The 27,309-nt window shown below is 43.1% G+C and overlaps 1 protein-coding gene across 1 annotated transcript; it reads right to left on the bottom strand.

Moving 5' to 3' along the window:
* Nucleotides 1-25,342, bottom strand: LOC118366983 (rho-related GTP-binding protein RhoE-like). Its single transcript, XM_035749883.2, has 5 exons — nucleotides 25,023-25,342; nucleotides 24,656-24,743; nucleotides 3,694-3,803; nucleotides 2,744-2,878; nucleotides 1-2,577 (listed from the first exon to the last, which is right to left on the bottom strand). The coding sequence occupies exons 1-5, from the start codon at nucleotides 25,170-25,172 to the stop codon at nucleotides 2,329-2,331; spliced, it is 732 nt and encodes a 243-aa protein (XP_035605776.1). The 5' UTR covers nucleotides 25,173-25,342; the 3' UTR covers nucleotides 1-2,328.
* Nucleotides 25,343-27,309: the final 1,967 nt, after the last annotated feature.

Raw genomic sequence — 27,309 nt, 5'->3', positions numbered from 1 at the left:
TTGTACTGTACATTTAACTTTATTTTCAAAAAAGGTCAAATATATAACTTCAATAAATACTGTCGAAACATCATACATACAAATGGACTAAACATTTTTTAAAAAGGGTTGATATTCTACAGCTAACACATTCTGAACTTTAATTTACAATTTTTTCCTACCGAGAGCTAAGGCTACACCCGCTAGCTGATATACTGCCTTGGGGGGGCTGTTCTGAAATCAGCTCAACAGACTTCAACACCAACAACACCCAAGTACTTACTATGCTGCGGAGACAACTGAAGACTGAAATTGTAACCGTTAGATGTGAAAGATGTAAATCTAGTTTAACAGCAACTGCTTGGAGAGGGTGGAGAGAAAGGGGGATACCTCCCAGTTGCACAACAACGCATTCAACAATCATGAGTCTTCTGCATTTAACCAAACCCCTCAGAGGTGGTATTTGGGAGCGGCTGCCTTAAATCGACATCCCCAACTGTTCCCCAGGCGCAGATGGATAACAGTCTTGCTCAAGGGCAGAAGGCCAGATTTTTCCCCACCTTGGGGAGTCGAACCAACGACCTTACAGTTACTGGCCCAACGCTCTTAACCGCAAGGTTACCTGCCGCCATGAGCTATAGCTACGGGCTAGTTCTACTTAGCTACTGGACTTAGCCTACTGCCACAGTGTGCTGATCACATTCATTATCAAATAAGTTGTATTCGAATCAAGAGTAGGCTACAAATGTGGTGCCTCTGTACCAGAGATGAACAGTGTGAGTAATATGTAGTCTGCCCTAGCACTCCACACAGAAATTTATTTTTTATTTTACCTTTATTTAACTAGGCAAGTCAGTTAAGAACAAATTCTTATTTTCAATGACTGCCTAGGAACAGTGGGTTAACTGCCTGTTCAGGGGCAGAACGACAGATTTGCACCTTGTCAGCTCGGGGATTTGAACTTGCAACCTTTCGGTTACTAGTTCAATGCTCTAACCGCTAGGCTAACCACTGCCGCCCCAAATCAATAACAGCACTGTACAGGTCATGAACCAGCAAACATTGATAACTAGACTTGTCTTTACAGACCTCACATTGCATAGCCGAGGACATCCTTGAAAAGATCTGTGCAATGGTCTTCTGGGCCGATAACCGAAGCTCAGTGGCTTGATCAGCACTGGCCATGTTTAAGCCCTTAATTAAGCTCGGCATGGGTGTGCACTGTGCACCACATGTACTGGGCAGCTGTGCTGCCCATAACTCTTGCGATGCCAGGGAGAGAAGAGCAGGGAGCACAGTCATCCCAGTGACAGAAGTGTGACAGAAGAGCAGGGGTGAAGGATATGTCCTCAGAGATACTGTAGCACATCCTTCAAAATCATTGGTCATGGTCGTTACACAGCTTATCACATTAGTCGTTGCCAGAGAGCTACTTTGTGAGCAATTTCAACGCTCCGTCAAGCTTTTTTGGTTGTAAATGATAAACAGCAAAACCAAGGGTTCAGACTATGCTGAGGTTTAAAAACAGCACTAGAACGATATGTAAAGGAGCAAAACATAGTAAAAAGGCTTTCAGATCTTTCGTAACAGTGTGCAACAGCTTATAACAAACATCCCATTTGGCAAACTCATAAAGGCAGTAAGAAAAGAGAAAGGGGGAAAAGATGGGCAATGTGAACAAACCAGTGTTTGTCCTTTAGTAACTTCTTTGTCTGTAAGTGCCAGACCCAGGTGCCAGAGATCCATTTGTCTTCTTGATCCATTTTACTGTAGCAGAACACAGGGGCAGTCTCTTGCTTCTAAACAACAATCTTGTCACTCAGTGGTGAATCCACCACCATAACACTTCTCATATCTTTCTGAAGATCAAATTAAAACCTGATACCACTTTAGCTCTTTTCCTGTCCAGATCCCAGACCAAAAGGTTATGGTGTAATTGCTGGACCAAAAACATTACTTCCTGGGGTAAAGAAAGCTTGAGGGGACCGACAGAAGTCAGCATGTCTTCCATCTCTTTCTTGTAGTTTATGTCAAAGGGTTGTTGACCATCTTGGCCTTAAAAATAAACCAAAACCCAATTCTGAAGCCTCAGATGGGCTCCAGTGTCCGGTTTCCTTCAGTCTCCCTGGTGAACTTCTCCTCTGGCGCAGACTAGGGCAGCTTGATGTAAGTTTGTACGTTTTGCGTCAATACAAACCAGTGGAGAAGCTGATTTAAAGTGCAGCACTAACGCGCCTTCTCACTCCTTTGCGTGTGAGTCGAGTGGGAGGGGCTCTATGCAAAGTGTCCAGTCCCCATCACCTGCCTGCTCCTCCCACAGTCCACAGTCAGTCTCCCTACCCTAACCAATCACATTATTGTACAGCTCTTGGCCTTGTCTTTACGCAGGTCTGATGTGACAGCGGTGAGTTCGGGCCTACTGGGCATGTGTGAGATCCTCTTGGTGCCCCTGGAGGATTTGTTGCGTTTGACGTTCTTGTTGCTCTTGTTGACGCACGCAAGCGTGGCCACGTGGAAGATGTCTCTGACGCTGTTCTCAGACTGCAGGGATGAACACTCGATGTAGGGAGCACTGATCTGCTTGGCCATGTTGGAGCCCTGAGAGAAAATACCACCAGTAGATCAGTCTTATTGGTATTCATAGCTGTTGAGGTTTACAGGTACCACATTAAGGCATATAGTACTAGACCAATAATACAAATAACTTCTATCCACATCATCATAGTGAGTGTTAAAGTACGAGCAAAATGCATGTACCACCTACCTGATCATATGACACTGGTGTCTGTCTGTGATTGGACAGTTCCACCAGTGTGGTGAGGTCTGTGCGGAGGTCTGACTTGCATCCTACCAGCAGAATCTTGGTGTTGGGACAAAACTCCTGGATCTCTACTCGCCACTATAGAGAAAACAATTCAGAAAATAGAAAAATCATTAACACTTCTAGTACACATGTGCTTTTACAGGTTTGGCTAACATTCAGTGTGAGACATCCAAACATAAGAGTTATGCACGCAAATCTCGACTTCCGCAAGGTCTATAAAATAAAATAAAGTTATGCACCCAGACCTCAGGTTAAGATTTGGGGCCAAAATAGTTAGACAAGTGCTAAAAGGGCTGCATTAATGGGCACTGGAGTTTTTCCAGAGAGTTAACCACCCACACATTCTCTTCATATCATGCTGTCATCTTTGAAAACAGTCACTGACAGCGCCAGCTTTGTAATCGCACAATTTAAGTAATGGAAAACATCCTCTTCCACTTTCCCAGGTTTATTCTGTGCCTTGAACTGTCCTCCAGCTCTCTCATTTCCCCCCACAACAATGCCCAATGATCAGTGTGTGGTCCAGATACTGGGGCCCAGCCTGGTGATTATGTTCTCTCCAAAGGAGGGATCACTCCCACTCACTGGACCAAACTCCTCTCAGCTGGCACAATACAGAGCCCTGTGTCACCACAGGTCAAAGGGCACCGAGACCCAGAGTAGCCTCCCTGGGATACCACACGTGAACAAGGCCTGTTGGACTACTTCTCAGACTCATGTGCCCAGTGCAGTAATTTTCATCCATGAGTTTTCACAAGCCACTTCACCCAGCAACACAAACAAGCCTTTTCCAAGAGGGTCCAAGGGGACAGAGTGAAAATGCCTGTGGGACAGGTCACTTAATTCAGGGGCAAATCAGAAGAAACTTACAGGACATATGAAATGCTCACCTTCTTCAGTACACTGTCCAAGGTGTCTGGTCTGCTGATGTCAAAGCAGATGAGGACTGCATCAGAGTCTGGGTAGGAGAGTGGTCGCACATTGTCATAGTACGGAGATCCTGCAAAAACACAATAGTAAAAACCTGGTCAAAAATATGCAAATTAGGCCAAATAAAGAACTAAGAAATCACATCCCAGCTCTGCACTATTCCTTACATCAACTAACATTAGTTTAGCTCAGATAACTCAAATGTATTTAGTACCCAACATATTTTACTGTAAATGTTAGAACCCAGGGAAGCAAAATTCCTCCCTAACACCATTTCACTGTGAGCAAGCACATCCATAAATTACGCTTGTGTCATCATTTCAGCTGCACTGCCCGTGGGGCTGCTCACTCCCTGCCCTCCATTCATACCCAGCCCAGAACCCAGTCAGAACTAGGACAGGAGACATCTGTAATATGTACATCGCATATCCAACACAGTGTCAATCCCTAGACTGTCTTGCTACATAGTATGCGGCTGGGCAACTGATTAGGAGCAGCTTGGATTCAATCTAATTTGAGTTCTAATTTTGGAATGATATATTTTTAGCAAGTCTTTGAAGCATCTTTCCACATGCATTTTAATTTCCTAAATTCTATTACACAGTGCATGCTAATATAATTGTCCGGATTAGTCGCCAAAGTCAAGAAAGGAGGTGGTATGCTAATCTCGTAAACTATGCATCTGATTAACGACATGTAAAAAGCAAGATGCATGAGAATTCGCAAATTGAATTTGGAAAAGCACACACACAGCATGTACTGACTAACTATCACATTGAAACCCAACACATTCGCAGTCTGATGACTGGCAGCGGAACATCTGCGCTTCCACCTTCGGAATGCTATGCCAGGAATTGTGTTCTCTCCAGATTATGTCTGGGAGATTCTTTCAGCTACACTGACATTTCGGTATTCAACGAGGACAGCTCAAGGAATGGTTCCCAGCGATGGGGGGGGGGGTAGGAGTGAAGCCTTATTCTGAAAAAGGAATGTAGATTAAATCATTTCATGCATTGACAGCTTTTCTCCCCCTCAAACATGAATTCTAAACTTGATACCAAAAAAATAAAATAAAAACTTTGTACACTAATGATATCCTCATGTTCCATGGAAAACACATGGCCGGAATGTTACATCCAATTTAAACTTAAATTTCCCTGAACAGCAAGTAATGCCAAAATCTTATTTTGGAGACAGAGGGAAGAGCTTGTTTGTACCGAGTAGGCCTAAGAACTACACCAGCATATGGTGGTGTTTTACCAATCTCCAATTGCTTTCAAGTTTCCGTGACCAAATCTGGACTGACAAGACAAATGTAATTTCTCATGTCTGGTGGGCAAGGTTCATCATCTTCTTGTTATGCGTTTGATCTATGCCTGGTGGGCCGCTCTAGTCCAGTGATTAAGGTTTGCTTTTGTAAAACTTTAAAAATGGTCTTTCTGGATCGGTCTGACCAAGCTGACAAACTGAGCGACGACTGGCGGCCCTTCTCTGGCTTTAAACATTCTGACCTACGTAACGATGGGACTGGGACCAGGTAGAGAATGAAGACAAATATTTAACAGTAAATAGTCGCCCAAAAGAGTATACATTGCCTCCTGGAGACTTTCCTCAGTCAATTGAATTGATTCTGCTACCGAATCAACTAGCACTCACTTTGGGGATCCAGACCGTTATACAAGAGCCCAGGAAAAGGAAAGCCATGCCGATGGACTGACAGCTCATTCGCCCCATTTCACTGCAGCCCTAAGGCCTTGTTCAGTCCCCAGAGCCAGCCAGACACCCACCCCTCTACCCCCTACTGTGAGTAAACACCCCCGCTATCAGACTGAAGGAGCCATTCAGATGGAACCATTCTGAGGGCTTAAAAGGAGATCTCAGTTGGAGTCCATAAAAGACAGGCTACCACAATGCATCTGACAAGCAGAGAGACAAGGGGACATTTTTATTCTACCCATTCCTGACAGAGCAGGGACCAGCTCAACCCCCCACCACAAAGGACAGCGTCACCATCATATTTGTGTCATATCCCATGTACTTGAGGGAATAAGATCAAGGGCTACAGCGCAGTCTGTGTGTAACTTGATATAGAATAGAGAGCACCCCCCCCCAGACCACTAGAATGAAACTGTACATTAATCTACAGACAGAGGACTTGTTTTCAAATGGTGAGAGGAGGGGTCTCCAGGAAACTCTAAAAGGTAACTTTGTCCTTGACCGGTGATATGGAGACACCTTTCACTGTGGGAATACCTCTAAAAGAACCCCACCATATTCTTGGCTTCCGCGTGGAACTGCCTTGTTTAACATATTCAAAACAAATCCGAGAGAATGGAAAAGTAACTAAATCATTGATGAAAAACTGTTGGTGCATTGAATCAACTTCAGTCTGGTTTCAAACTCAAAATGTGAGAATGTTTTGCTCAAAATACAGTTTTCAAAACAAGCTTTACTTTAAAAAAAATAAAAATTATAACTCTGCATTGTGAACAATGGGGTCTTTGTGAGGATTAAAATGTAGTCTTGTGAATGGCATGCAGCTCAAATTCTCTCAACCGAGATGCATGAGCTCTGCCAGTGCCACTATAGCAGAGGGCAGTCCAGCCACATCAGTCAAGGGCTTAACTACCAAAACAATGAAGTCACAATAAAAAAAAAGTAGTCACTTAAGACAGGAAGACCGACAGGCCTAAAAAGTGGTACATTTCTTCAGAGACCTCAAGAAGCTGCAAGCAAGTGGGAGCATTGACAGACACTATCTGCTATACCTTACCTGTTAAAAGAGCAAAAGCTCTCTCCTTGCCTATCCCTCAGGCACTGTCTCGGACCTCATCCACCAATAAGTAAATGACCAGCCTGAGTGGCATCTACATTAAAGAAATGTGGTGGATATCTGTGGGGGGCTAAGGAGACACCTTAAAAAAAAATACCGTTTGTAATGAGCAACAAAACCCATAGCACTAAAGAAGTGTTCCCCCTGTACTCATGGAAAAACCCTTTGTGTAAACTTAAACCAAATCCTAAGTTTGTAGAAAATATACCTATATATTTTTTATAATACAATTTGAGTACCAGCAATGACCAAAATAAAAGCTAAAAATGATTAAACCAATAAATAAAACAAATTAATTTACAAGTACTTTTGGCATGGCTGAATTATTGACCGGGCACATGCCCAGGGGCCTCCATTGATTGTTATGTTTGAGCAACTCAGAATTAGCCATGACAACATTCTTCAAATTGAAGGAAATTTTTACACTGCAAAATTGTCAACTCCATGAGAGGATTTGCAGAATGAAGTACATTAAAATTGCTAAATTCCCTCGGCTCCTTGTAAGAATTTACAGAATTGAAGGAAAGAACCCTAAGTTAAATTGAAAATGCTTGTTATCTAGCTAGTGAGCTTATGTTCGCAACATTAGCCTGGTTAGATGACTCGCCATTTAAAACACATGAGAAATTCATAAAAATGGGTTTAGTTCTCTTTGGCTTTTATAAACCAACAGTCTACAACTTTGTTCCAATATTTCTGTAAATCAGTGCCATTTATTCCCATGGTAATTTATGAATCCATAACTAAAAATCAACATCTGCATTTTGAAAGAGTATCACGTTATTAGCGAAAATGTGTTTAAAAGGCTACTGTGCAGTTTACAATAAATATTGTAGTAAACATGGTATGGTGCCTAATTCCTTACATAAGGGCGAGCAGGCCATGTATGTACTACAGAATGCAGGGCATGTGTTATTTCATAGTTGTGATGTCTTACTATTTTCTACAATGTAGAATAAAGAAATCCTGGAATGAGGAATGCAATCTTTTGGCTGATACTTGCTTAGAATAATATGTTTCTATTCCATGAAAAACAAATGGAAAATACGGGCTTTGTTCCAATATCTGTAAATTAGTGATATTTATTCCCATAGTAATTAGTTATGATCCATAACTAAAACATCTGCATGTTGAAAGTGTATTTTAGCAGGCCATGTCGGTAATACAGAATGCAGGGCAAGTGGGAGACCAGGGTTCAAATCCCAGTTGGGGAGGAAGGAGAAGGCTGTCCTTGTAATTAAGAATATGTTCTTCACCGATTCCATGTGTTATTTCATAGTGGTGACGTCTTCACTATTAACCTAGAAAAATAATTCATGTAGAAGATAAAAGAAATCCTGGAATGAGTAGGTGTCCAAACTTTGTACTTGCTTAATTAATATTATGGTGTTTCTATTCCATGGAAAAACCCTCGGTTTGCTAGACTGGAAAAGAAAATATGGTGCTGTACAATGTTATTTCATAGTTGTGATGTCTAATTCTGTAGTAGACATTACTCAACACTAGTGAGACTCATTTTGCCTATCGTAGGCCTACAGTATATTGAAAAATATTTCTCAATGGTGTGACTCTCCGCCAACACTTACATATTAATTTAGAGTCCTCCAATCCTCTAAAGGGCATTTCCCGTTAGATATTCTTAGATCATAAGTGGCTTTGATATTATTCTAAATTAATAGTTAATTTAAAAAAGTAATATTTGTTTTTATTTAACCTCGAGTGAGCATGAAAGGGGGGGGGGGGAAAGCAGGTATCACTTGCTTATATTCAGTCAACACATTAAGAATATCATAGCATACAAGTAATTCGTTATGGACATTTTGAAAGAGTATTTATCATTACTTTATTAACGAAAGCATAAAGATGCTGATGAAGAAATGCAGCATAGCATATGCTTTTACATATGGATAATAAAGCATTTAGAAGATAAGCCACCTGCATTTGTTTTTAGGCTACTGTGCAGTGACAAGTAAACATGGCATATAGTACATACTGCATGGGAAAGTGCCTAATTCCTTACATAAGGGAGAGCAGGCCACGTCCAGACTTTCTCGGTGACCTCAAGTACTCATTAACGCGGTCTTTAATGCTTTTTCAGGTTGCATGGACGGAAACGTCTGAGACACAGTATTAATGATGAACACCCGGAGGTTCACTGGTAAGCCACATTTTCCTCGGGATCCATCCCAGTTTGTATTCCGAGCCCACTCATGGTATCTCTTCGGTTACACATCCTTGGAATAGCAGAACAGGATAACGGTCCGTGCGGCCCTTGCTGTGCAGTTGGTCAAGTTCTGTTGTCAGAGGAGGAATGGAAATGTCAGGGTGAACCAACGACCTGACAAACCTACCATGCAGGTTGACTGCCTGTCGGAGGTGGAGTTCCAGAGCTCACAGGTGTGCCTGGCATGGATTGTGACGCCATTTCCTTCCTCACCCTTTAACACTTCCGTCACCTGATTCTCAGCTAATGAGGAGTGACTCTCCGCCAATACCGCCTGGCTCTGGACCAATGCATCAGCTGTCGCCCGCATCTCTGCCCTCAGAATGTTTCTCTTTCAGCTTTCAATGACACGATCTTCAAAGTTTGAATCTCACCTATGAGCGCCTTCTTCAGATGAGCAGAATGGTACCACCCTGAGCCCCCATCCATTACAGTGGCCTATGATAGAAAAGGTAGATCAATTAAGAATTTAAAAAGTGACTCCAACACGCATGTTAAGAATCTAGCTTAACTAATAGCCTTCTTGGCAACCATGCGTTTTTTCAGTGTGGCCCGTTGTCCTACCCTTTATCCACAGATCTCCACACGTTGTAAGCTCCGCAAAAACACATTCACGTTTGTAGTACACAATTATAGAGTTTAAGGTATACTGCCTCCTTTTTAATAAAAAAAATGCTCTGAAACCAAAATACCTTTGTGATCCCCTCAGCTCCGGCTCATTTAAGTCCTCTGGTGGTTACAGTCCTTACCCTGGAACGGGTAGCACCATAGAAAGAAGCTGGTGGTTACAGTCCTAACCCTGGAATGGGTAGCACCATAGAAAGAAGCTGGTGGTTACAGTCCTGAAGCTGGAATGGGTAGCACCATAGAAAGAAGCTGGTGGTTACAGTCCTAACCCTGGAACGGGTAGCACCATAGAAAGAAGCTGGTGGTTACAGTCCTAACCCTGGAATGGGTAGCATCATAGAAAGAAGCTGGTTTGATGAAAACATTGCGACCAAAGAGAACAGACAACATGGACAATGTGATTTTTAAAATTAAGAGCTCGTTTTTGAAATGGTAACTGTTAAGGGTGGAGTGAGGAAAGGCGTGACTTTCAGGTTACAATAGGCTATAAGTATACAGCAGATTGCCCTTACTTTGATTATATTGTAGCACCATGATTTTTATTCATTTAAGTGAGCAGATTAGGGCATTCAGGAGGAACGGAAAAATCTACTGGAGACATTTCAAAAATACTGGTAGACTTGGGGATTTGTCACGGACAGTGCTACTCGGAAAAACACTACGACGCCTGTTTTACACCGAACTCGAAAGGCCAGGAAAATGAACAAGTACAGTAGGCTACCATACCAGTATTTAAACATCATTAGGCGTAGATTAATCAACCGCTGGTCAAAACCTGCTCCTTGCTTGTTTCATTAAATTATTATGCAGGTCTCAGAGAAAATAGCCTGGATTGTTACACCCATCTCATTCCTCACATCATTCAGGACACTTGTGGGCATGCTGGCAGGATGTACTGTTGATACACATACATATATGAATTATAAAATGATGTTTCTAGTCTATTGCATAGTTACAATGTATCTCTCTCCAGATAAAATCTCGCGTCTTGTGACGGCCGGCCGCCCAACAACCTGCCCGCTCGACCCTATCCCCTCCTCTCTTCTCCAGACCATTTCCGGAGACCTTCTCCCTTACCTCACCCCGCTCATCAACTCATCCCTGACCGCTGGCTACGTCCCTTCCGTCTTCAAGAGAGCGAGAGTTGCACCCCTTCTGAAAAAACCTACACTCGATCCCTCCGATGTCAACTACAGACCAGTATCCCTTCTTTCTTTTCTCTCCAAAACTCTTGAACGTGCCGTCCTTGGCCAGCTCTCCCGCTATCTCTCTCAGAATGACCTTCTTGATCCAAATCAGTCAGGTTTCAAGACTAGTCATTCAACTGAGACTGCTCTTCTCTGTATCACGGAGGCGCTCCGCACTGCTAAAGCTAACTCTCTCTCCTCTGCTCTCATCCTTCTAGACCTATCGGCTGCCTTCGATACTGTGAACCATCAGATCCTCCTCTCCACCCTCTCCGAGTTGGGCATCTCCGGCGCGGCCCACGCTTGGATTGCGTCCTACCTGACAGGTCGCTCCTACCAGGTGGCGTGGCGAGAATCTGTCTCCTCACCACGCGCTCTCACCACTGGTGTCCCCCAGGGCTCTGTTCTAGGCCCTCTCCTATTCTCGCTATACACCAAGTCACTTGGCTCTGTCATAACCTCACATGGTCTCTCCTATCATTGCTATGCAGACGACACATAATTAATCTTCTCCTTTCCCCCTTCTGATGACCAGGTGGCGAATCGCATCTCTATGTCTGGCAGACATATCAGTGTGGATGACGGATCACCACCTCAAGCTGAACCTCGGCAAGACGGAGCTGCTCTTCCTCCCGGGGAAGGACTGCCCGTTCCATGATCTCGCCATCACGGTTGACAACTCCATTGTGTCCTCCTCCCAGAGCGCTAAGAACCTTGGCGTGATCCTGGACAACACCCTGTCATTCTCAACTAACATCAAGGCGGTGGCCCGTTCCTGTAGGTTCATGCTCTACAACATCCGCAGAGTACGACCCTGCCTCACACAGGAAGCGGCGCAGGTCCTAATCCAGGCACTTGTCATCTCCCGTCTGGATTACTGCAACTCGCTGTTGGCTGGGCTCCCTGCCTGTGCCATTAAACCCCTACAACTCATCCAGAACGCCGCAGCCCGTCTGGTGTTCAACCTTCCCAAGTTCTCTCACGTCACCCCGCTCCTCCGCTCTCTCCACTGGCTTCCAGTTGAAGCTCGCATCCGCTACAAGACCATGGTGCTTGCCTACGGAGCTGTGAGGGAACGGCACCTCAGTACCTCCAGGCTCTGATCAGGCCCTACACCCAAACAAGGGCACTGCGTTCATCCACCTCTGGCCTGCTCGCCTCCCTACCAATGAGGAAGTACAGTTCCCGCTCAGCCCAGTCAAAACTGTTCGCTGCTCTGGCTCCCCAATGGTGGAACAAACTCCCTCACGACGCCAGGACAGCGGAGTCAATCACCACCTTCCGGAGACACCTGAAACCCCACCTCTTTAAGGAATACCTAGGATAGGATAAAGTAATCCTTCTCACCCCCCTTAAAAGATTTAGATGCACTATTGTAAAGTGGCTGTTCCACTGGATGTCATAAGGTGAATGCACCAATTTGTAAGTCGCTCTGGATAAGAGCGTCTGCTAAATGACTTAAATGTAAATGTAAATGTAATCATTGATGTCCCAGGAGCAGTACATTGCTGAGGTGTATCATTTTAAATACATACATTCAGACACAGGACACAGGACACCAGTCACAGAATAGAGTTTGATACACATGGTATTGGATATGACAGATTTATTTTCCCCTGTAAATTAACTGACAAAATATGCACAAACGCTTGACTCCACATTAACACATTTTTTGCTTGACTCAATATAACTACTTACATTTGCCTCCCCGTAATGTTGTCAGCCATCTTTGCTGAAGAAAGCCACAAGGGAGGGGTGGCGCCGAGTCAAATTCATCATTGGAACAACTCAATATGATTGTCAAAAAAACCTTGGGACCCAAATGCATGAGAGCTCTAACCTCCCCTTGTGGTGCTCTGAAGCAATGAAGCTGGGTACCTCTAAGTCCCGGTGTAAGCGCTCAACTTTTAAAGGAGTAACCATTGTAGCTTGCTTGTTAACTAGCTAGCTAACAGATGGTGAAGCTAGTGCTTGGCATTCTTGATAATGTGTCTGTTGGTGAGGGGGTAGGTAGCCTACTTCAAGTACTTGACTTGTAGCTAGCTACCCTAGCTGTATTATTTTATTTTAGGTTTCAGAGATGGACTGATTAGCATCCTCTTGAGTCAAGTGTGCTTACATTACTGCGGGAGAACATTGATAGGTTTGCTGTCACCTTCTGCACAAGCAAATTATTATAGCTAATAGGCAAGGTTAAGTAACCTTATTTAGTCCTACCTGTTAGGGTGGGTTTTATAGTAGTCGGCATGCACTAGAGGTCCACCGATTACATCGGAATGGCCAATTAATTAGGGCCGATTTCAAGTTCATAACAATCTGAATTTATTTACACCGATTTGGCAGATTTATTTTTTACACCTTTATTTAACTAGGCAAGTCTGAACACGCTCTTATTTTCAATGACGGCCTAGGAACGGTGGGTTAACTGCCTTGTTCAGGGGGCAGAACGACAGATTGCAAGATTGAATCCCCGAGCTGACATGGTCAAACTTAGTTAACTAGTCCAACGCTCTAACCACCTGCCTCATTGCACGCGAATGCAGTAAGAAGCCAAGGTAAGTTGCTAGCTAGCATTAAACTAGTAATATCAACCATGTGTAGTTTTCTAGAGTGTCCTGCATTGCATATAATCGATGCGGTGTGCATTCGCGGAAAAAGGACTGTCGTTGCTCCAACGTGTACCTACCCATAAACACAAATGCCCTTCTTAAAATCAATACACCGAAGTATATATTTTTTTAAACCTGCACATTTAGCTAAAAGAAGTCTAGGTTAGCAGGCGATATTAACCAGGTGAAATTGTGTCACTTGTCTTGCTTTCATTGCACGCAGAGTCAGGGTATATGCGAAAATTGTTTTCGATCTGATAGTTTCCGGATTCGACCATATTAATGACCTAAGGCTCGTATTCCTGTTTGCCAGCAGCTCTTCACTGTGCTTCAAAAATTGCGCTGTTTATGACTTCAAGCCTATCAACTCCTGAGATTAGGCTGGTGTAACCGAAGTGAAATGGCTAGCTAGTTAGTGGGGTGCGCGCTAATAGCATTTTAAACGTCACTCGCTCAGACTTCTAGTAGTTGTTCCCCTTGCTCTGCATGGGTAACAATGCTTCGAGGGTGGATGTTGATGTGTTCCTGGTTCGAGCCCAGGTAGCGGCGAGGAGAGGGATGGAAGCTATACTGTTACACTGGCAATAAAGTGCCTATAAGAACATCCAATAGTCAAAGGTATATGGAATACAAATGGTATAGAGAGAAATAGTCCTATAAATACTATATTAACTACAACTTAAAACCTCTTACCTGGGAATATTGAAGTCTCATGTTAAAAGGAACCACCAGCTTTCATATGTTCTCATGTTCTGAGCAAGGAACTTAAACATTAGCTTTCTTACATGGCACATATTGCACTTTTACTCCTCCACTTTGTTTTTGCATTATTTAAACCAAATTGAACACGTTTCATTTATTTGAGGCTAAATGGATTTTTATTGATGTATTATATTAAGTTAAAATAAGTGTTCAGTATTGTTGTAATTGTCATTACAAGTAAAACAATAAAAAAAATCAAATAAAAAGTCAGATTAATCAGTATCGCCTTTTTTTGATCCTCCAAAAAAATAAATATATAAGTAAAATAAAAATCGGTATCAAAAAAAAAAAAAAATAAAAATCATAAAAATCGGTCGACCTCTAGTATGCACACATGAGAGAATTGAGGGGGTATTGATAACATATGCTACTCTCAATTTGAAGTTGAACTTAACTGATGCCATGACGGCAGCTGCTAAGGAGGGAGCAGCTGCGAACCAGAAGACTGCAGCCAAGGCAGCGCTGGTCCACACCTGCCCTGTGCATGGCCGGCATGCTCATTGGGCAGCTGCCTATGGTGACAGACTGACAAAGGGGCAGCATTTTCTGAGCTAAACAGACCAACGCACCTCCAACATATAAAAGATCACAATTCTGCTCAGAACAATGACTCAACCAACCAGTGGCTGTAAGGGCTTTTTATGAGAGCGTTGATGCCAACCTGTGATATAAGCAATGACCACTGTCAAAGGCAGGGGCGCGCAACATATTTTGCGTCGCTGCATCTCTCCAACAGCAGTAAATTGTCTAGAAAATATAGGATGTGGTAAAAAGAGTATGTAGCCTACAGGCTACAATGTAATGAGACTGACACTTTACATTATGCAGTAAACTAGACTAACCTAAAAAGGTGCCCAATAAATAAGTGCTGTCATGTTAACCTAAAAACAGGATAGGTCAAAGTAAAATGGATAATCACGAGTGTTGTCCAGGAGTTGCACCTCATGTGAAGTGGTTTCAATCTTTTTGGTCCTGTCCAGATGTTTGTTGAGTGTTTTATAAAACTGCAGGCTGATCACAGATGGGTATTCATAAAATTAAACTTCAGGCAACACCTCAGTAAGCCCAGAATGACAGATGCCTTTTTGGTGCAGTTCAGACCAGCCTTGATTTCCACATCAACGGACATTGGTTTTTGGTCCGGACCAGACCAAATCATAGAAGTCTACATACGGTTCAGATTTTGTCCAGTCCAGCCTTGACCCAAACAGAAGTATTTTCACATTCAGAACCAGATTTCAATTTTGGGAAAATATGGTATTTCAGTGTCCTGGAAAATATACATTTTAAAAACAGATCTTTTTACCCTTTCAGAATGTCTGGAAAAGACAAACAGTGCATTCGGAAAGTATGCAGACCCCTTGACTCATTGTTACAGCCTTATTCCCCCCCCGGTTTAGACATTTCTGGAAATTAAACAGAAAAAATATTTTGGAAATAAGTATCCAAACACTTTGCCATGAGACTCGAAATTGAACTAAAATTCAATTGATTGGACATGATTTGGAAAGGCACACGTCTAAGGCCCCACATTTGACGGTGCATGTCAGAGAAAAACCAGAGACAGGATTGTGGCAAGGCACAGAAAATATTTCTGCAGCATTGAAGGTCCCCAAGAACACAGTGGCCTCCATAAGAAGCTCGGAACCACCATGACTCTTCCTAGAGCTGGCCGCCCGGCCGAACTGAGCAATCGGGGAAGGAGGGCCTTGGTCAGAGAGGTGACCAAGAACCCAGTGGTCACTGACAGAGCTCCTCTGTGGAGATAGAGAACCTTCCAGAAGGACAACCATCTCTGCAGCACGCCACCAATCAGGCCTTTATGGAAGAGTAGCCAGACAGAAGCCACATGGCAAACTCAAAGGCTGTCAAGAGGCACCGAAAGGGCTCTCTGAACACGAGAAAAAAATAGATTCTGGTCTGATGTTAACAAGATTGAACTCTTTGGCCTGAATACCAAGCGTCACATCTTGAGGAAACCTGCACCATTCCTACGGTGAAGCATGGTGGTGGCAGCATCATGCTGTGGGGATGTTTTTCAGGATTGAGGGAAAAATGAATGAAAGCATAGAGAGATCCTTGATGAGTCCGGAGTCCTCTGGAGCAGGTTACTCCGACAGGGACGAAGGTTCAACTTCAACAGGATAACAACTCTAAGCACAGCCATGCAGTCTCCATAGACAAACATTGGCAGTAGAATGGCCTTTCTGCCCTGCATGATCAACTAAGTGCTGTCATTGTGAAGTAGAAATGTCTAGGAGCAACAACGGCTCAGCCTCAAAGTGGTAGGCCACAAGCTCACAGAACAAGACCAGAGTTCTGAAGCGTATAACAATCTGTCCTCGAAGCCAAACTGCCTCGAAGCCACGTCAACACAAGAATTGTTCATCGGGAGTGTCATTAAATGGGATTCCTTGACCGAGCAGCCGCAATAGCCTAACGCCACCATGTGCAATGCCAAGCGTCAGCTGGAGTGGTGTAAAGCACACCACTATTGGAGCAGTGGAAATCATGACTCACGCTTCATCATCTGGCAGTCTGAACAAATCTGGGTTTGGTGGATGCCAGGAGAACGCTACCTACACCAATGCATAGTGCCAACTGTAAAGTTTGATGGAAGATAGGTGGAATAATGGGGGCTGTTTCATCGTTTGGGCTTGATACAGCATACAATGACATTCTAGACAATTCTGTGGTTCCATCTTTGTGGCAACCGTTTTGCAAAGGCCCTTTCCTGTTTCAGCATGACAATACCCCTGTGCACAAAGCAAGGTCCATACAGAATGAACTTGACTGGCCTGCACAGAGCCCGGACTTCAACCCCATCGAACACCTCTGGGATGAATTGGAACGCCGACTGCGAGCCATGCCTAATCGCCCAGCATCAGTGCCTGACCTCACTAATGCTTGTGGCTGAATGGAGGCAATTCCCTGCAGCAATGTCCCAATATTTAGTGAAAAGCCTTCTCAGAAAAGTAGAGGTGGTTACAGCGAAGGGAGGAGACCAACATAATAAACACCCATGACTTTGGATTGAGATGTTCGACGAGAAGGTGTCCACATACCTTTGGTCATGTGTGTGTGTGTGTGTGTAGTTTGTGGCATCGTATTGCTTAGTTCATAATATGTCAACTTATGTATATCTAAGCAACAGATAATCTTCCACCATTAGGAACTTAACCGTTAACCCAAAGACATTCAAGCAGCACTTTGAGAGAAAGCACCCCAAAATGGTGGAAAAACAATTTGAACAATTTCCGTGTTTGACCGCTAGGTCTTATGGACACGTCCACTGTAGGGCTCTAGTCACATTCATAGCACAGGGTGAGAAGATGGGTTCATATCAAACATGACCCAATTTAATATGTACAGGTTGGAACAGTGTAGGGGTGAGCCGGAGGCTGCTAGACAACCCAGACAGTGGGGAGAAACCTGCACAACCATCTGCGCTACATACTAATAGCTAGGCCCAGAGCCATTGATATACAGTATAGTGACGACCCAGGTGATGCAGAGCTGCCAACTCACGCATTGGCTGTGAGACTCGCATTTGACCCCCCTCCACAATGAAAAATATTATGTTTAATTAGTCCATTATAATGTCAGCATGTTAACTTTAACTGTGCTCCAAATTGATTTGAAATGCGTAGCCGTAATTTAATCTCCCGGTTGAAACCACTCATTGTCCCGTCTTGCCACAGCACTGAACCATGACACATTGAAGCATAATTGGTTTAGTTATGTAAGGAATCAAGGGGATTGGAAGCATGCTTTAAAGAAACGCCTCTTGAGAGTTTATAAAACTAAAGAGCAGCATGGTTAGAGCAGTTTAATGTACAATGTTGTCAACAAAATTAGGTTGCTATTACTCTTCCCATTGCAGAATGCAGCCTTGTCAGCATTGCACTAAAGTCAATTTAATCCACACTTGCATTAGTCCCCTCTTTTGGGGATTAGCATTTAGGCTGTGACAATGAAGGCAGCAGAAAAACCTAGTTCCAAGCAGGAAAGCTTGGTAGGGTCACCTGATTTGTAACTATGAAAATAATTGTCAAAACAGATTGCGAACGCAAATAAAAATTATAGCGGGGACAAATAGAAAAATTATTTGGAGAGGGTGTAGGGGCAAATAGATACCTGATCTATTTACTTTGTTTGATCAGTGGAACAATTCTAATTATTAAAGGGGCTAAAAATAGGGTAATGAGTGTGCTTGTTCGCAAGAACTGTTATTCCCCACTTATTTTATTATTACACTTCTTCCAAGTACAAATCACATATTTGAAATCTGGTGTCTTAAAATTATTTATAAGAGGCTACGTATTTTGCAGCCATTCATGGACAGTTTTAAATAAGTGATACAAATAAAGCATTGGATATTAAAATGAGTCAGTTTAAATTTGACATTAGTATTATGCACAGTCTAGGCAGAACTGTTGGGGGGAGAAGAAAAAACACAACTCAAACATCACATTATCCATGTTGGGTAAGATGACGACAAGGATCGTCCCCACTGTCAACTGCATTTATTTTTAACCTGTGTAAATATTTGTATGAACATAAGATTCAACTGAGACAAACTGAACAAGTTCCATAGGCATTATTCCATTTCTGTTGGTCACATGTCCCTGAACAAAGGAGGGGGATCAAAATGAGAAGTCTGTATCTGGTGTAGCCACCAACTGCATTAAGTACTGCAGTGAATCACCTCAGACTGCACCAGATTTGCCAGTTCTTGCTGTGAGATGTTACCCCAGTCCTCCACCAAGGCATCTGCAAGTTCCCAGACATTTCTGGGGGGGGGGCTCAACCACCGAGCCAACAGGTCCCAGACGAACTCAAAGGGATTGAGACCTGGGCTCGTCACTGGCCATGGCAGAACACTGACATTCCTGTCTTGCAGAAAATCACACAGAACAAGCAGTATGGCTGGTGGCATTGTCATGCTGAAGGGTCATGTCAGGATGAGACTGCAGAAGGGTACCACATGAGGGAGGAGGAGGTCTTCTCTGTAACGCATATCGTTGAGATTGCCTGCAATGCCAACAAGCGCAGTCCGATGCTGCGACACACTGCCCCAGACTAATGACAGACCCTCCACCCCCAAATCAATCCCGTTCCAGAGTACAGGCCTCGGTGTAACGCGCATTCCTTCGACGATAAACACATATCCAACCATCACACCTGGTGAGACAAACCGCAACTTGTCAGTGGAGAGCACTTTTTGCCAGTCCTGTCTGGTCCAACGACGGTGGGTTTGTTCCCATAGGAGACGCTGTTGCCGGTGATGTAAGGCAGGTCCTCACCAGACAAGAGACCTACAAGCACTCAGTCCAGCCTCGCTCAGCCTATTGCAGACAGTCTGTGCGTTCCTGGTGTAACTTGGCCAGTTGTTGCCATCCTGTACCGGTCCAGCAGGTGTGACGTTCGGATGTGCCGATCCTGTGCAGGTGTTGTTACACATGGTCTGCCACTGCGAGGATGATCAGCTGTCTGTCCTGTTACCACAATTTTTTTTTTTATTTTTTTTTTTAAGTAACATTTTCCTGGAGGACCCCAAATTCCCCTTCTAGGGGGTTGTGCCAGGAGGCAATGAAATTTGCATAGCAAATCTCACACCAAGCTTTCTTCAAAAGGCCTGCAGCCCTGTGATATGTCACAACAATAAAACCTACTGGGGCACTAATGCAACACCAACGACAGAATAATAAATATCAGGCCGCTTGTAATGCTGGACAGAAACATTCCTCATTAAATGGTTCCTGCTAAATATAAACATTTTCTATAATTTTGTAAAACAAACATTCCCTTGTGTCAAAGGCCACATTGATGTGATCGATAAATAGTAGAAGCAGTAAGTGAGGATTTTAAAAAAAGTTTGTGCAAAATAGTTCGGGTAGCTATTTGGTGAACTATTCAGCAGTCTCATGGCTTGGGTGTTGAAGCTGTTCAGGGTCCTTTTGATTCCAGACTTGCATGGTACCGCTTGCTGTACAGTATTTGAGAACAGTCTGACTTGGGTAGCTGGAGTATTTGACCATTTCTAAGGTCTCCCTCTAACATCTGATAGAGGTCCCGATGGCAAGCTTGGCACCAGTGATGTACTGGGCTGTACATAGTGCTTTGCAGTCAGATGTCAAGCAGTTGTCATACAAAGCAGTGACGCAGCCAGTCAAAATGCTCTCAATGGTGCAGCTGTAGTACCCCTCCCTCTACAACAGCCCAATCATCCAGACAGGCTGGAGGACTCAGAGGCTGTTGTATAGGAGGTAATTACCTTCTGATCTGTGGCTGGGTTAGATACCCCAGGGACCACTAGACGTTACATTTCTTGGTACAAAATGCCCACGTAAGCAATGTGTCAGCATTTATTTACTCAGGAAAAACATTATTTGAACTGGGGAAGGTGTGTTTAATTTGGAGTGAGCTGACAGTCCAGCAGTGGCATGTATTCATGGAAGCCAGGCTAAATGCATGTCACCAGAGAAAGCATCAGAGCAAGCGAAACAGCTCCACTCTGTACGTGTCGGCCATCGGATGGTGTCTGGTCCAAAAGAGTATGACATTGTTGACGCCTGTAGCATTGGACACAAGGGAAGCCAATGAGCATTTGGCCTCCCTTGATAAAATAAAAAAGTATAAAAACAGAAAAATAAAGGCAATAAAGGGAAGCCAGTTTGGATTTGGCGTCACTTGAATTGTTGCATTGTCCTCCGGTGGATAGCTAGATAAAATTCACCCTTTCCTAAATTAGCTATGGATGGAGATGGGGATTAATTCTCTGTACTGGCCAATGATTATAAAATGGTGATTCTGAGCCAAGCATTAATTCATACATTATGCCCCTGGTCTGAGAGGATGGAAGTTCAACATGTACAGTCCATTCAGAGTGTATTCAGACCTTGACGGCAACATTGTAAGGTAACAGCCTTACTCTAAAATTGATTAAGTAGTCCCCCCAATCTACACACAATACCCCCATAATGACAAAGCAAACTGGCGTTTGTATTTTTTAAAATATATACTTGCAAAAATGTATAAGCTACATAAGTATTCAGACCCTTTACTCAGTTGAAACAACTTTGGCAGCAGTTACAGCCTTGAATGTTCTTGGGCATGTCACAACAAGCTTGGTATATGGGTATTTGGGGGGGGGTTCGCCCTTTCTTTGAAGATCCTCTCAAGCTGTCAGGTTGGATGGAGAGTGTAGCAACACAGCCATTTTAAGGTTTCTCCAGAGATGTTCGATCGAGTTCGGGCTCTGGCTGGGCCACTCGAGGACATTCAGACTTGTCCCGAAGCCAATCCTGCCTTGTCTGTGCTTAGGATCATTGTCCTGTTGGAAGGTGAACCATCACCCCAGTGAGGTCCTGAACACTCTGGAGCAGGTGTTCATCAAGGATCCCTCTGTACTTTGCGCCGTTCATCTTTCCTTCAATCCGGACTCGTCTCCCAGTCCCGGACGCTAAAAAAATATCCCCACAGCATGCTGCCACCACGCTTAACTGTAGGGATGATGCCAGGCTTCCTCCAGATGTGACACTTGGCATTCATGCCAAAGAGTTCAATCTTGTTTCATGGTCAGAATCCTTTAAGTCCCTTCTCCAGATCTGTGCCTCAACACAATCTTGTCTCGGAGCTCTACGGACAATTCCTTAGACCTCATGGCTTTTTTTTGCTCTGACCTGCACTGTCAACAGACCTTATATAGACGTGTGCGCCTTTCCAACTCATGTCCAATCAATTGAATTTAGCAAAGGTGGACTTCATTCAAGTTGAAGAAACATCAAGGATGATAAATAGAAACAGGATACACCGCAGCTCAATTTGAAGTATTATAGCAAAGGGTCTGATCACTTATGTAAATGAGGAATGAGATCCACACAAATAACGGTTTTCGCTTTGTAATTTTGAGGTATTGTTTGTAGATGGCTGAAAAAAAAAAAGAAATTCATTTTAAAATAAGGCTGTAATGTAACCAAATGTGGAAAAAGTCAAGGGGACTGAATACTGAAGGCACTGTACCTAGATGTAGAAGGCTAATGTTATCCAGGTAACGTTGCCCATTAAATGGAAATTAGGCTAGCGAGCAAGCATTTTAGCAAGGTAGCCTAGGACAACAAAAAAATGAAAGCGTGTACTGTGTGACAGACCGTTTCCTGAACATTAAAGAGGACGTCATTGGCGTTTCTCTGCAAGTAGGGTGAGGCTGCATGTTTTTTCTACTTGCAGGAACACATGCACACAGAGAAAACAAAACCATGGAAAGCCATATTTAGCTTACGTTGATTGGACAATTATTTTGGCATCTTTTAGTTGTCACTGTATTAGACTGATGTTGAAGTTGAAAGGGTGCTGGAATAGTGGAGGCAGCTCATATTTTCTTTGCAACTGTGGTTCTAAATCAATAATTGTTTAGTGGTCCGCAAATGTCCGAAACAATAACTGGCTTGACCATGCTGTAGGTCATGTAACTGGTTGCTACATGCAATATTTTTTGGGTGGACTTCAGACAGTCGCTCTCCAGTCGTGATAAAACAAAAGTTAGAATTTATTCTGCCACTGTCTTAAGGTCTCGGCCTTTGGGCCTATAGTCACATGGCATATGAACTAACAGGTCATGGAGCAAGCAATGCAATTATCACAAAACGGGTTGTAAAATGGCTTTCTTGGCTTCCCCATCTTTTCTTAGCTGGTGCCTCCACTGAGTGCACCAAATGCCTTCATCGGTTACGCAACTCTGAGTGGAGAGAGGATGTGGACACGGCACACTGAATCAGTGGTTGCCATGGCACCACAAGGTCACCAAGAGAGCTCTGTAAATATTACAGACTGTTATTTTGAAGTGTTAAGCATTGCTTTTGACCTTTTTGGCATTTTATTGCTCTGGGGTTTGATCACTCACATCTTGTGGTCTTGACACTGAGATTTCAAGAATTGTGATGGAAAGTCTATTTTTGGCTTACACATTAAAGCTAGCTAAACGACTGTTCGGATATAAATAACGCAGCCCATGCCTTTTCAGTTTAAGCTGTTCGGAATAAATACAACAAGGACTGCATGCAGTGTCCAGAGATGGCTGTTGAGGCTCAGGGACTGTTCTTAACTGTCAATTTGTGCGCTTTCACTAGCATCACCCAGGTGGGTGCTACATGGTCGGCAATGGAAGACCAGTACTCTAACTACGGAGGAGCGACGTTTGGAGGAACTGACATTCAAAGACAGGTGTGAGGCACTGATGAAGAGCTCCAGGACTGTTCATCTTGGGTTTCTTATTGGCTGTAACAATGACACCTCCACTGCATTCCCAAGCCAAACTACCTCAACTCCTGGCCTTTCCGTCATTCAAAGCCAACTAGAGAAATTCAATCTCTGTCATTTCAATTTAAATGTGTTCAATACATCCTCACGCTAGAGTGGTCCATAACATTCCAAGGATGCAGTGTCAGTTTAAACTCTGGATATTCCTTGCCACCTACTGGGCTAGTTTAATGTATTGATGACCAGTCAAATTAAGATTAAGCTAGGCACAGTCTGATTTTTCACAAGCTTTTAAATGTGGTGAAGAAATGTGTACTCTAATTCATGGCAACGCTCACATTCCACCGTGCCAGTCCATATTCGGGCTTGTGCCCTGTAGTGCAGTATTAGTAGGCTCTTATGCCCATGTACACCAAACAAAAGTATAAAACGAAACATGCAAAGTGTTGGTCCCATGTTTCATGAGCTGAAATAAAAGATCCAAGAAGTTCTCCATATGCACAAAATACTTTTTCAACAAATTATACATTTGTTTACATCCCTGTTAGTAAGCATTTCTCCTTTGCCAAGACAATACAGCCACCTTACAGGTGGCATATCAAGAAGCTGACTAAAGAGTTTGATTTTATACAGGTGCACCTTGTGCTTAGGACAATAAAAGGCCACTAAAATGTCAACGCTTCAGATCTCAAGTTGAGGGAGTGTGCAATTGGTGACTGCAGGCATGGTGACTGCAGGAATGTCCACCTGAGATGTTGCCAGATAATTACATTTGTATTCCTCTACCATAAGCCACTTCCAATGTAATTTTAGAGATTTTGGCAGTACAGCCAACTGCCCTCACAACCGCAGACCATTTGGACTCCCGAGTGGTGCAGCAGTCTAAGGCACTGCATCTCAGTGCAAGGGGTGTCACTACAGTCCCTGGTTTGTATCCAAGCTGTATCACATTCAGACGTGATTGGGAATCCCAACGGGCGGTGCACAATTGGCCCAGCGTCATCCAAGTTAGGCATTCATTCTAAACAAGAACGTGTTCTTAACTGACTTGGCTAGTTAAATAAATGTGTATGGCTTGTTTATCTCAACATTGTGAACGGAGTGCCCCATGGTGGCTGTGGGTTTATGGTATGGGCAGGCATAAGTTAAACAATTGCATTTGATCTATTGGCAAAATAAATCCCAAAAACACCACGAAGAAATCCTGAGGCCCATTGTGAAGACAATTTTTTTTGTAGACATTTAACCAACAAATGCATCTATTCCCAGTCATGTGAAATACATAGATTAGGACCAAATGAATTTATTTTAATTGACAGATTTCCTCATATGAACTGTAAGTGAGTAAAATCGTTGCCTTTATATATTTTTGTTCAGGATAGAATAGTGCTAAAATAGTATAATTCAAAAAGTTCTCACCTGAAGTGTCCCAGAGACTGAGTTCTATTCTTTGCGTGTCGATTTCAAAACTGGCTGTGTAGTTCTCAAACACAGTTGGGACATAGTTCTATAAAATAAAGAATTTGCAATACATCATTACGTTGATCATACACGTTAACCAATATACCAAGATGAGCTGTACTCAAAACACTAACACATTATCCATCGTAATGTAATCTGTAACTCTGCAAGCAGTCAATTTGCATCACTTGGTCTGTGTGTAAAAGTGCACAAAAGTTCAGAAGATATCATTTTCCAACACTACTCCTCGGGTAACGACTCGTAAATGGCACAAAACAGGCAAATTAGTTAACTCATCCAAACGACATACAACAGTCCTACCTACCTCTGGAAAGCAATCTTTTGCAAAGACGTGAAGTAGAGCAGTTTTTCCACACTGGCTGTCCCCAACGACAACGATTTTACACTTCACGCTCTGGTTAGGCTCCATCTCGGATTTCGGTGAAAGCTTTTGAACAGATCCTGTATCCTTCATTGATTTTTCTAAATGTCTATAGAGAAGCTCCGCACCAAAATCAGATCCCCATAACAATCACTACTGTCCTGTGATATTGTTAGCTGCGTCCCCCATTCACCATTAAACTACTGTTGATATTGTCAGCAACATCCTATACACACCGGTAAACTACTCTGTAAACTACTGTTGCTCGTGCAAAGCGACTAACACAGGGGGTTTATATACGAGGCGCTAAACCAATCCGCTGCCTCTGTCATTTGATGAAGTAGTGGTCCGCCCCTTTCTCCCTCGTGGAGACGTCAACATTACCACGTGAACAGCGCCCTCTATTTGTCGGTATTCCCTACCATGCTCTCAGAGGAGAGGACAAGCAAGAATTGTTCAGATGTGTAAAGAAGCTAGCAAATGTCCATAGTAAAAAACTAACAAAAGAGTCATTATCATTGTGGCTGATTAATTGGGATACCTCAAGAAAAGGTAATAATACAGTTATTTAATGGTCCATTATGTAATTCAGAAATACCTAGAAGGCTGGCACAACATGTGCTGAACATCTGGTGAAGTGAAAAGCACATAACTCATGTTCAGAAACTTGTGGCTGATGCAACAACTACGTGATGTTCCCTCAGGGCGAAACAGCACTGGCAGCACATGGATTGTCATCACTAGTTACCACAGCCACAAAGTCATAAACCCAGTCTATTTCTACAACCTTATGCCTTATGCTTAACCTCAACTTTAAATTAAGACCAAAAAGCACATTTTTGTTTTCATAATTTCTGAGTTTGTGGCTGTGGTAACTGGAAAACCCACATGAATGGAGAGTGGTGATTAATTTATTATTATTATTATTTTTTTTTTTACTTCTGGTAGGTCTGCTTCTACATCTGGTAACAGAGAGGAGGGCCAAACCCCTCTGTTGTGTCTTAGTCAAATGTCAAGGGAGGGAGGACAAAGAGATTCATTTAATTAACTTTGGAATTAACGGATGAAGGACACTGGAATGGTTCAAGATTATGAGGGATGGAAATTACATTTGATTTGGATTATTAAGTAGGGATATTCATCAGTGTTGTGATGGGGGATCACTGCCATCCAGGCCCTCTACATCAGGCGGTGTCAGAGGAAGGCCCCAAAAAATGGTCGAAGACTCCAGCCACCCAAGCCATAGACTGTTCTCTTCGCTACCGCATGGCAAGCGGTACTAATGCACCAAGTCTGTAACCAACAGGACCCTGAACAGCTTCTACTCCAAGCCATAAGATCACTAAATAGCAAACCAATTGGCTACTCGGACTACCTGCATTGACCCTTGTTTTGCACTAACTCTCTTGCACTGACTCTACCCACACACTCACTCTGACACCTCAACAAATACATACACACATGCATCCTGACGGGACACACACTCACACATGCATCCTGACGCGACACACACACACACACACCACGTTTGCTGCTGCTACTGTCTTATCTATCCGGTTGCCTAGTCATCCTTACCTATATGTACATAGCTACCTCAATTACCTCATACCCGTGTACAACGACTCAGCACTGGTACTCCCTTGCATATAGCCATGTTACTTTTACTCGTTATTGTTATTCAATGTGTATTTATTCTTCATGTCACTATTTCTATTTTTTATTACATGTTTTAAGGACGCTTAAAGTAAGTATTTCACTGTTTACACCTTCTATCTCAAGGCCATCAGACTGTTAAACAGCCATCACTAGCGCATTAGAGGCTGCTGTCTATAGGCATAGACTAGGAACCACTGGCCACTTTAAGGAATGGAACACTAGTCACTTAAATAATGTTTAAATATCTGGCATTACTCACTACACTACCGTTAAAAATTTTGGGGTCAGAAATTTCCTTGTTTTTGAAAGAAAAGCAACAATTTTGTCCATTAAAATAACATCAAATTGATCCGAAATACAGTGTAGACATTGTTAATGTTGTAACTGGAAACAGCTGATTTTTAATGGAATATCTAAACTGCAAAAAAAAAAAATGTCCTCTCACTGTCAACTGCGATTATTTTCAGCAAACTTAACATGTGTAAATATTTGTATGAACATAACAAGATTCCACAACTGAGACATAAACTGAACAAGTTCCACAGACATGTGACTAACCGAAATGGAATGATGT

The sequence above is a fragment of the Oncorhynchus keta genome, chromosome 34 (genome assembly GCF_023373465.1).
Source record: "Oncorhynchus keta strain PuntledgeMale-10-30-2019 chromosome 34, Oket_V2, whole genome shotgun sequence".
In the NCBI taxonomy this organism is placed as follows: Eukaryota; Metazoa; Chordata; class Actinopteri; order Salmoniformes; family Salmonidae; genus Oncorhynchus; species Oncorhynchus keta.
Note: the sequence above shows the minus strand (reverse complement) of the source record. Positions and strands in the feature narration are given on the sequence as shown.

Excerpts from the sequence above, each read along its gene's own strand:
- LOC118366983 (XM_035749883.2), bottom strand. The coding sequence starts at position 25,172 with ATGAAGGATACAGGATCTGTTCAAAAGCTTTCACCGAAATCCGAGATG. Across the intron at positions 3,804-24,655 it reads CAGTCTCTGGGACACTTCAG|GATCTCCGTACTATGACAAT; the intron begins GTGAGAACTTTT and ends GTGTTTTTGCAG. Across the intron at positions 2,879-3,693 it reads TGGACAGTGTACTGAAGAAG|TGGCGAGTAGAGATCCAGGA; the intron begins GTGAGCATTTCA and ends TTTTCTCTATAG.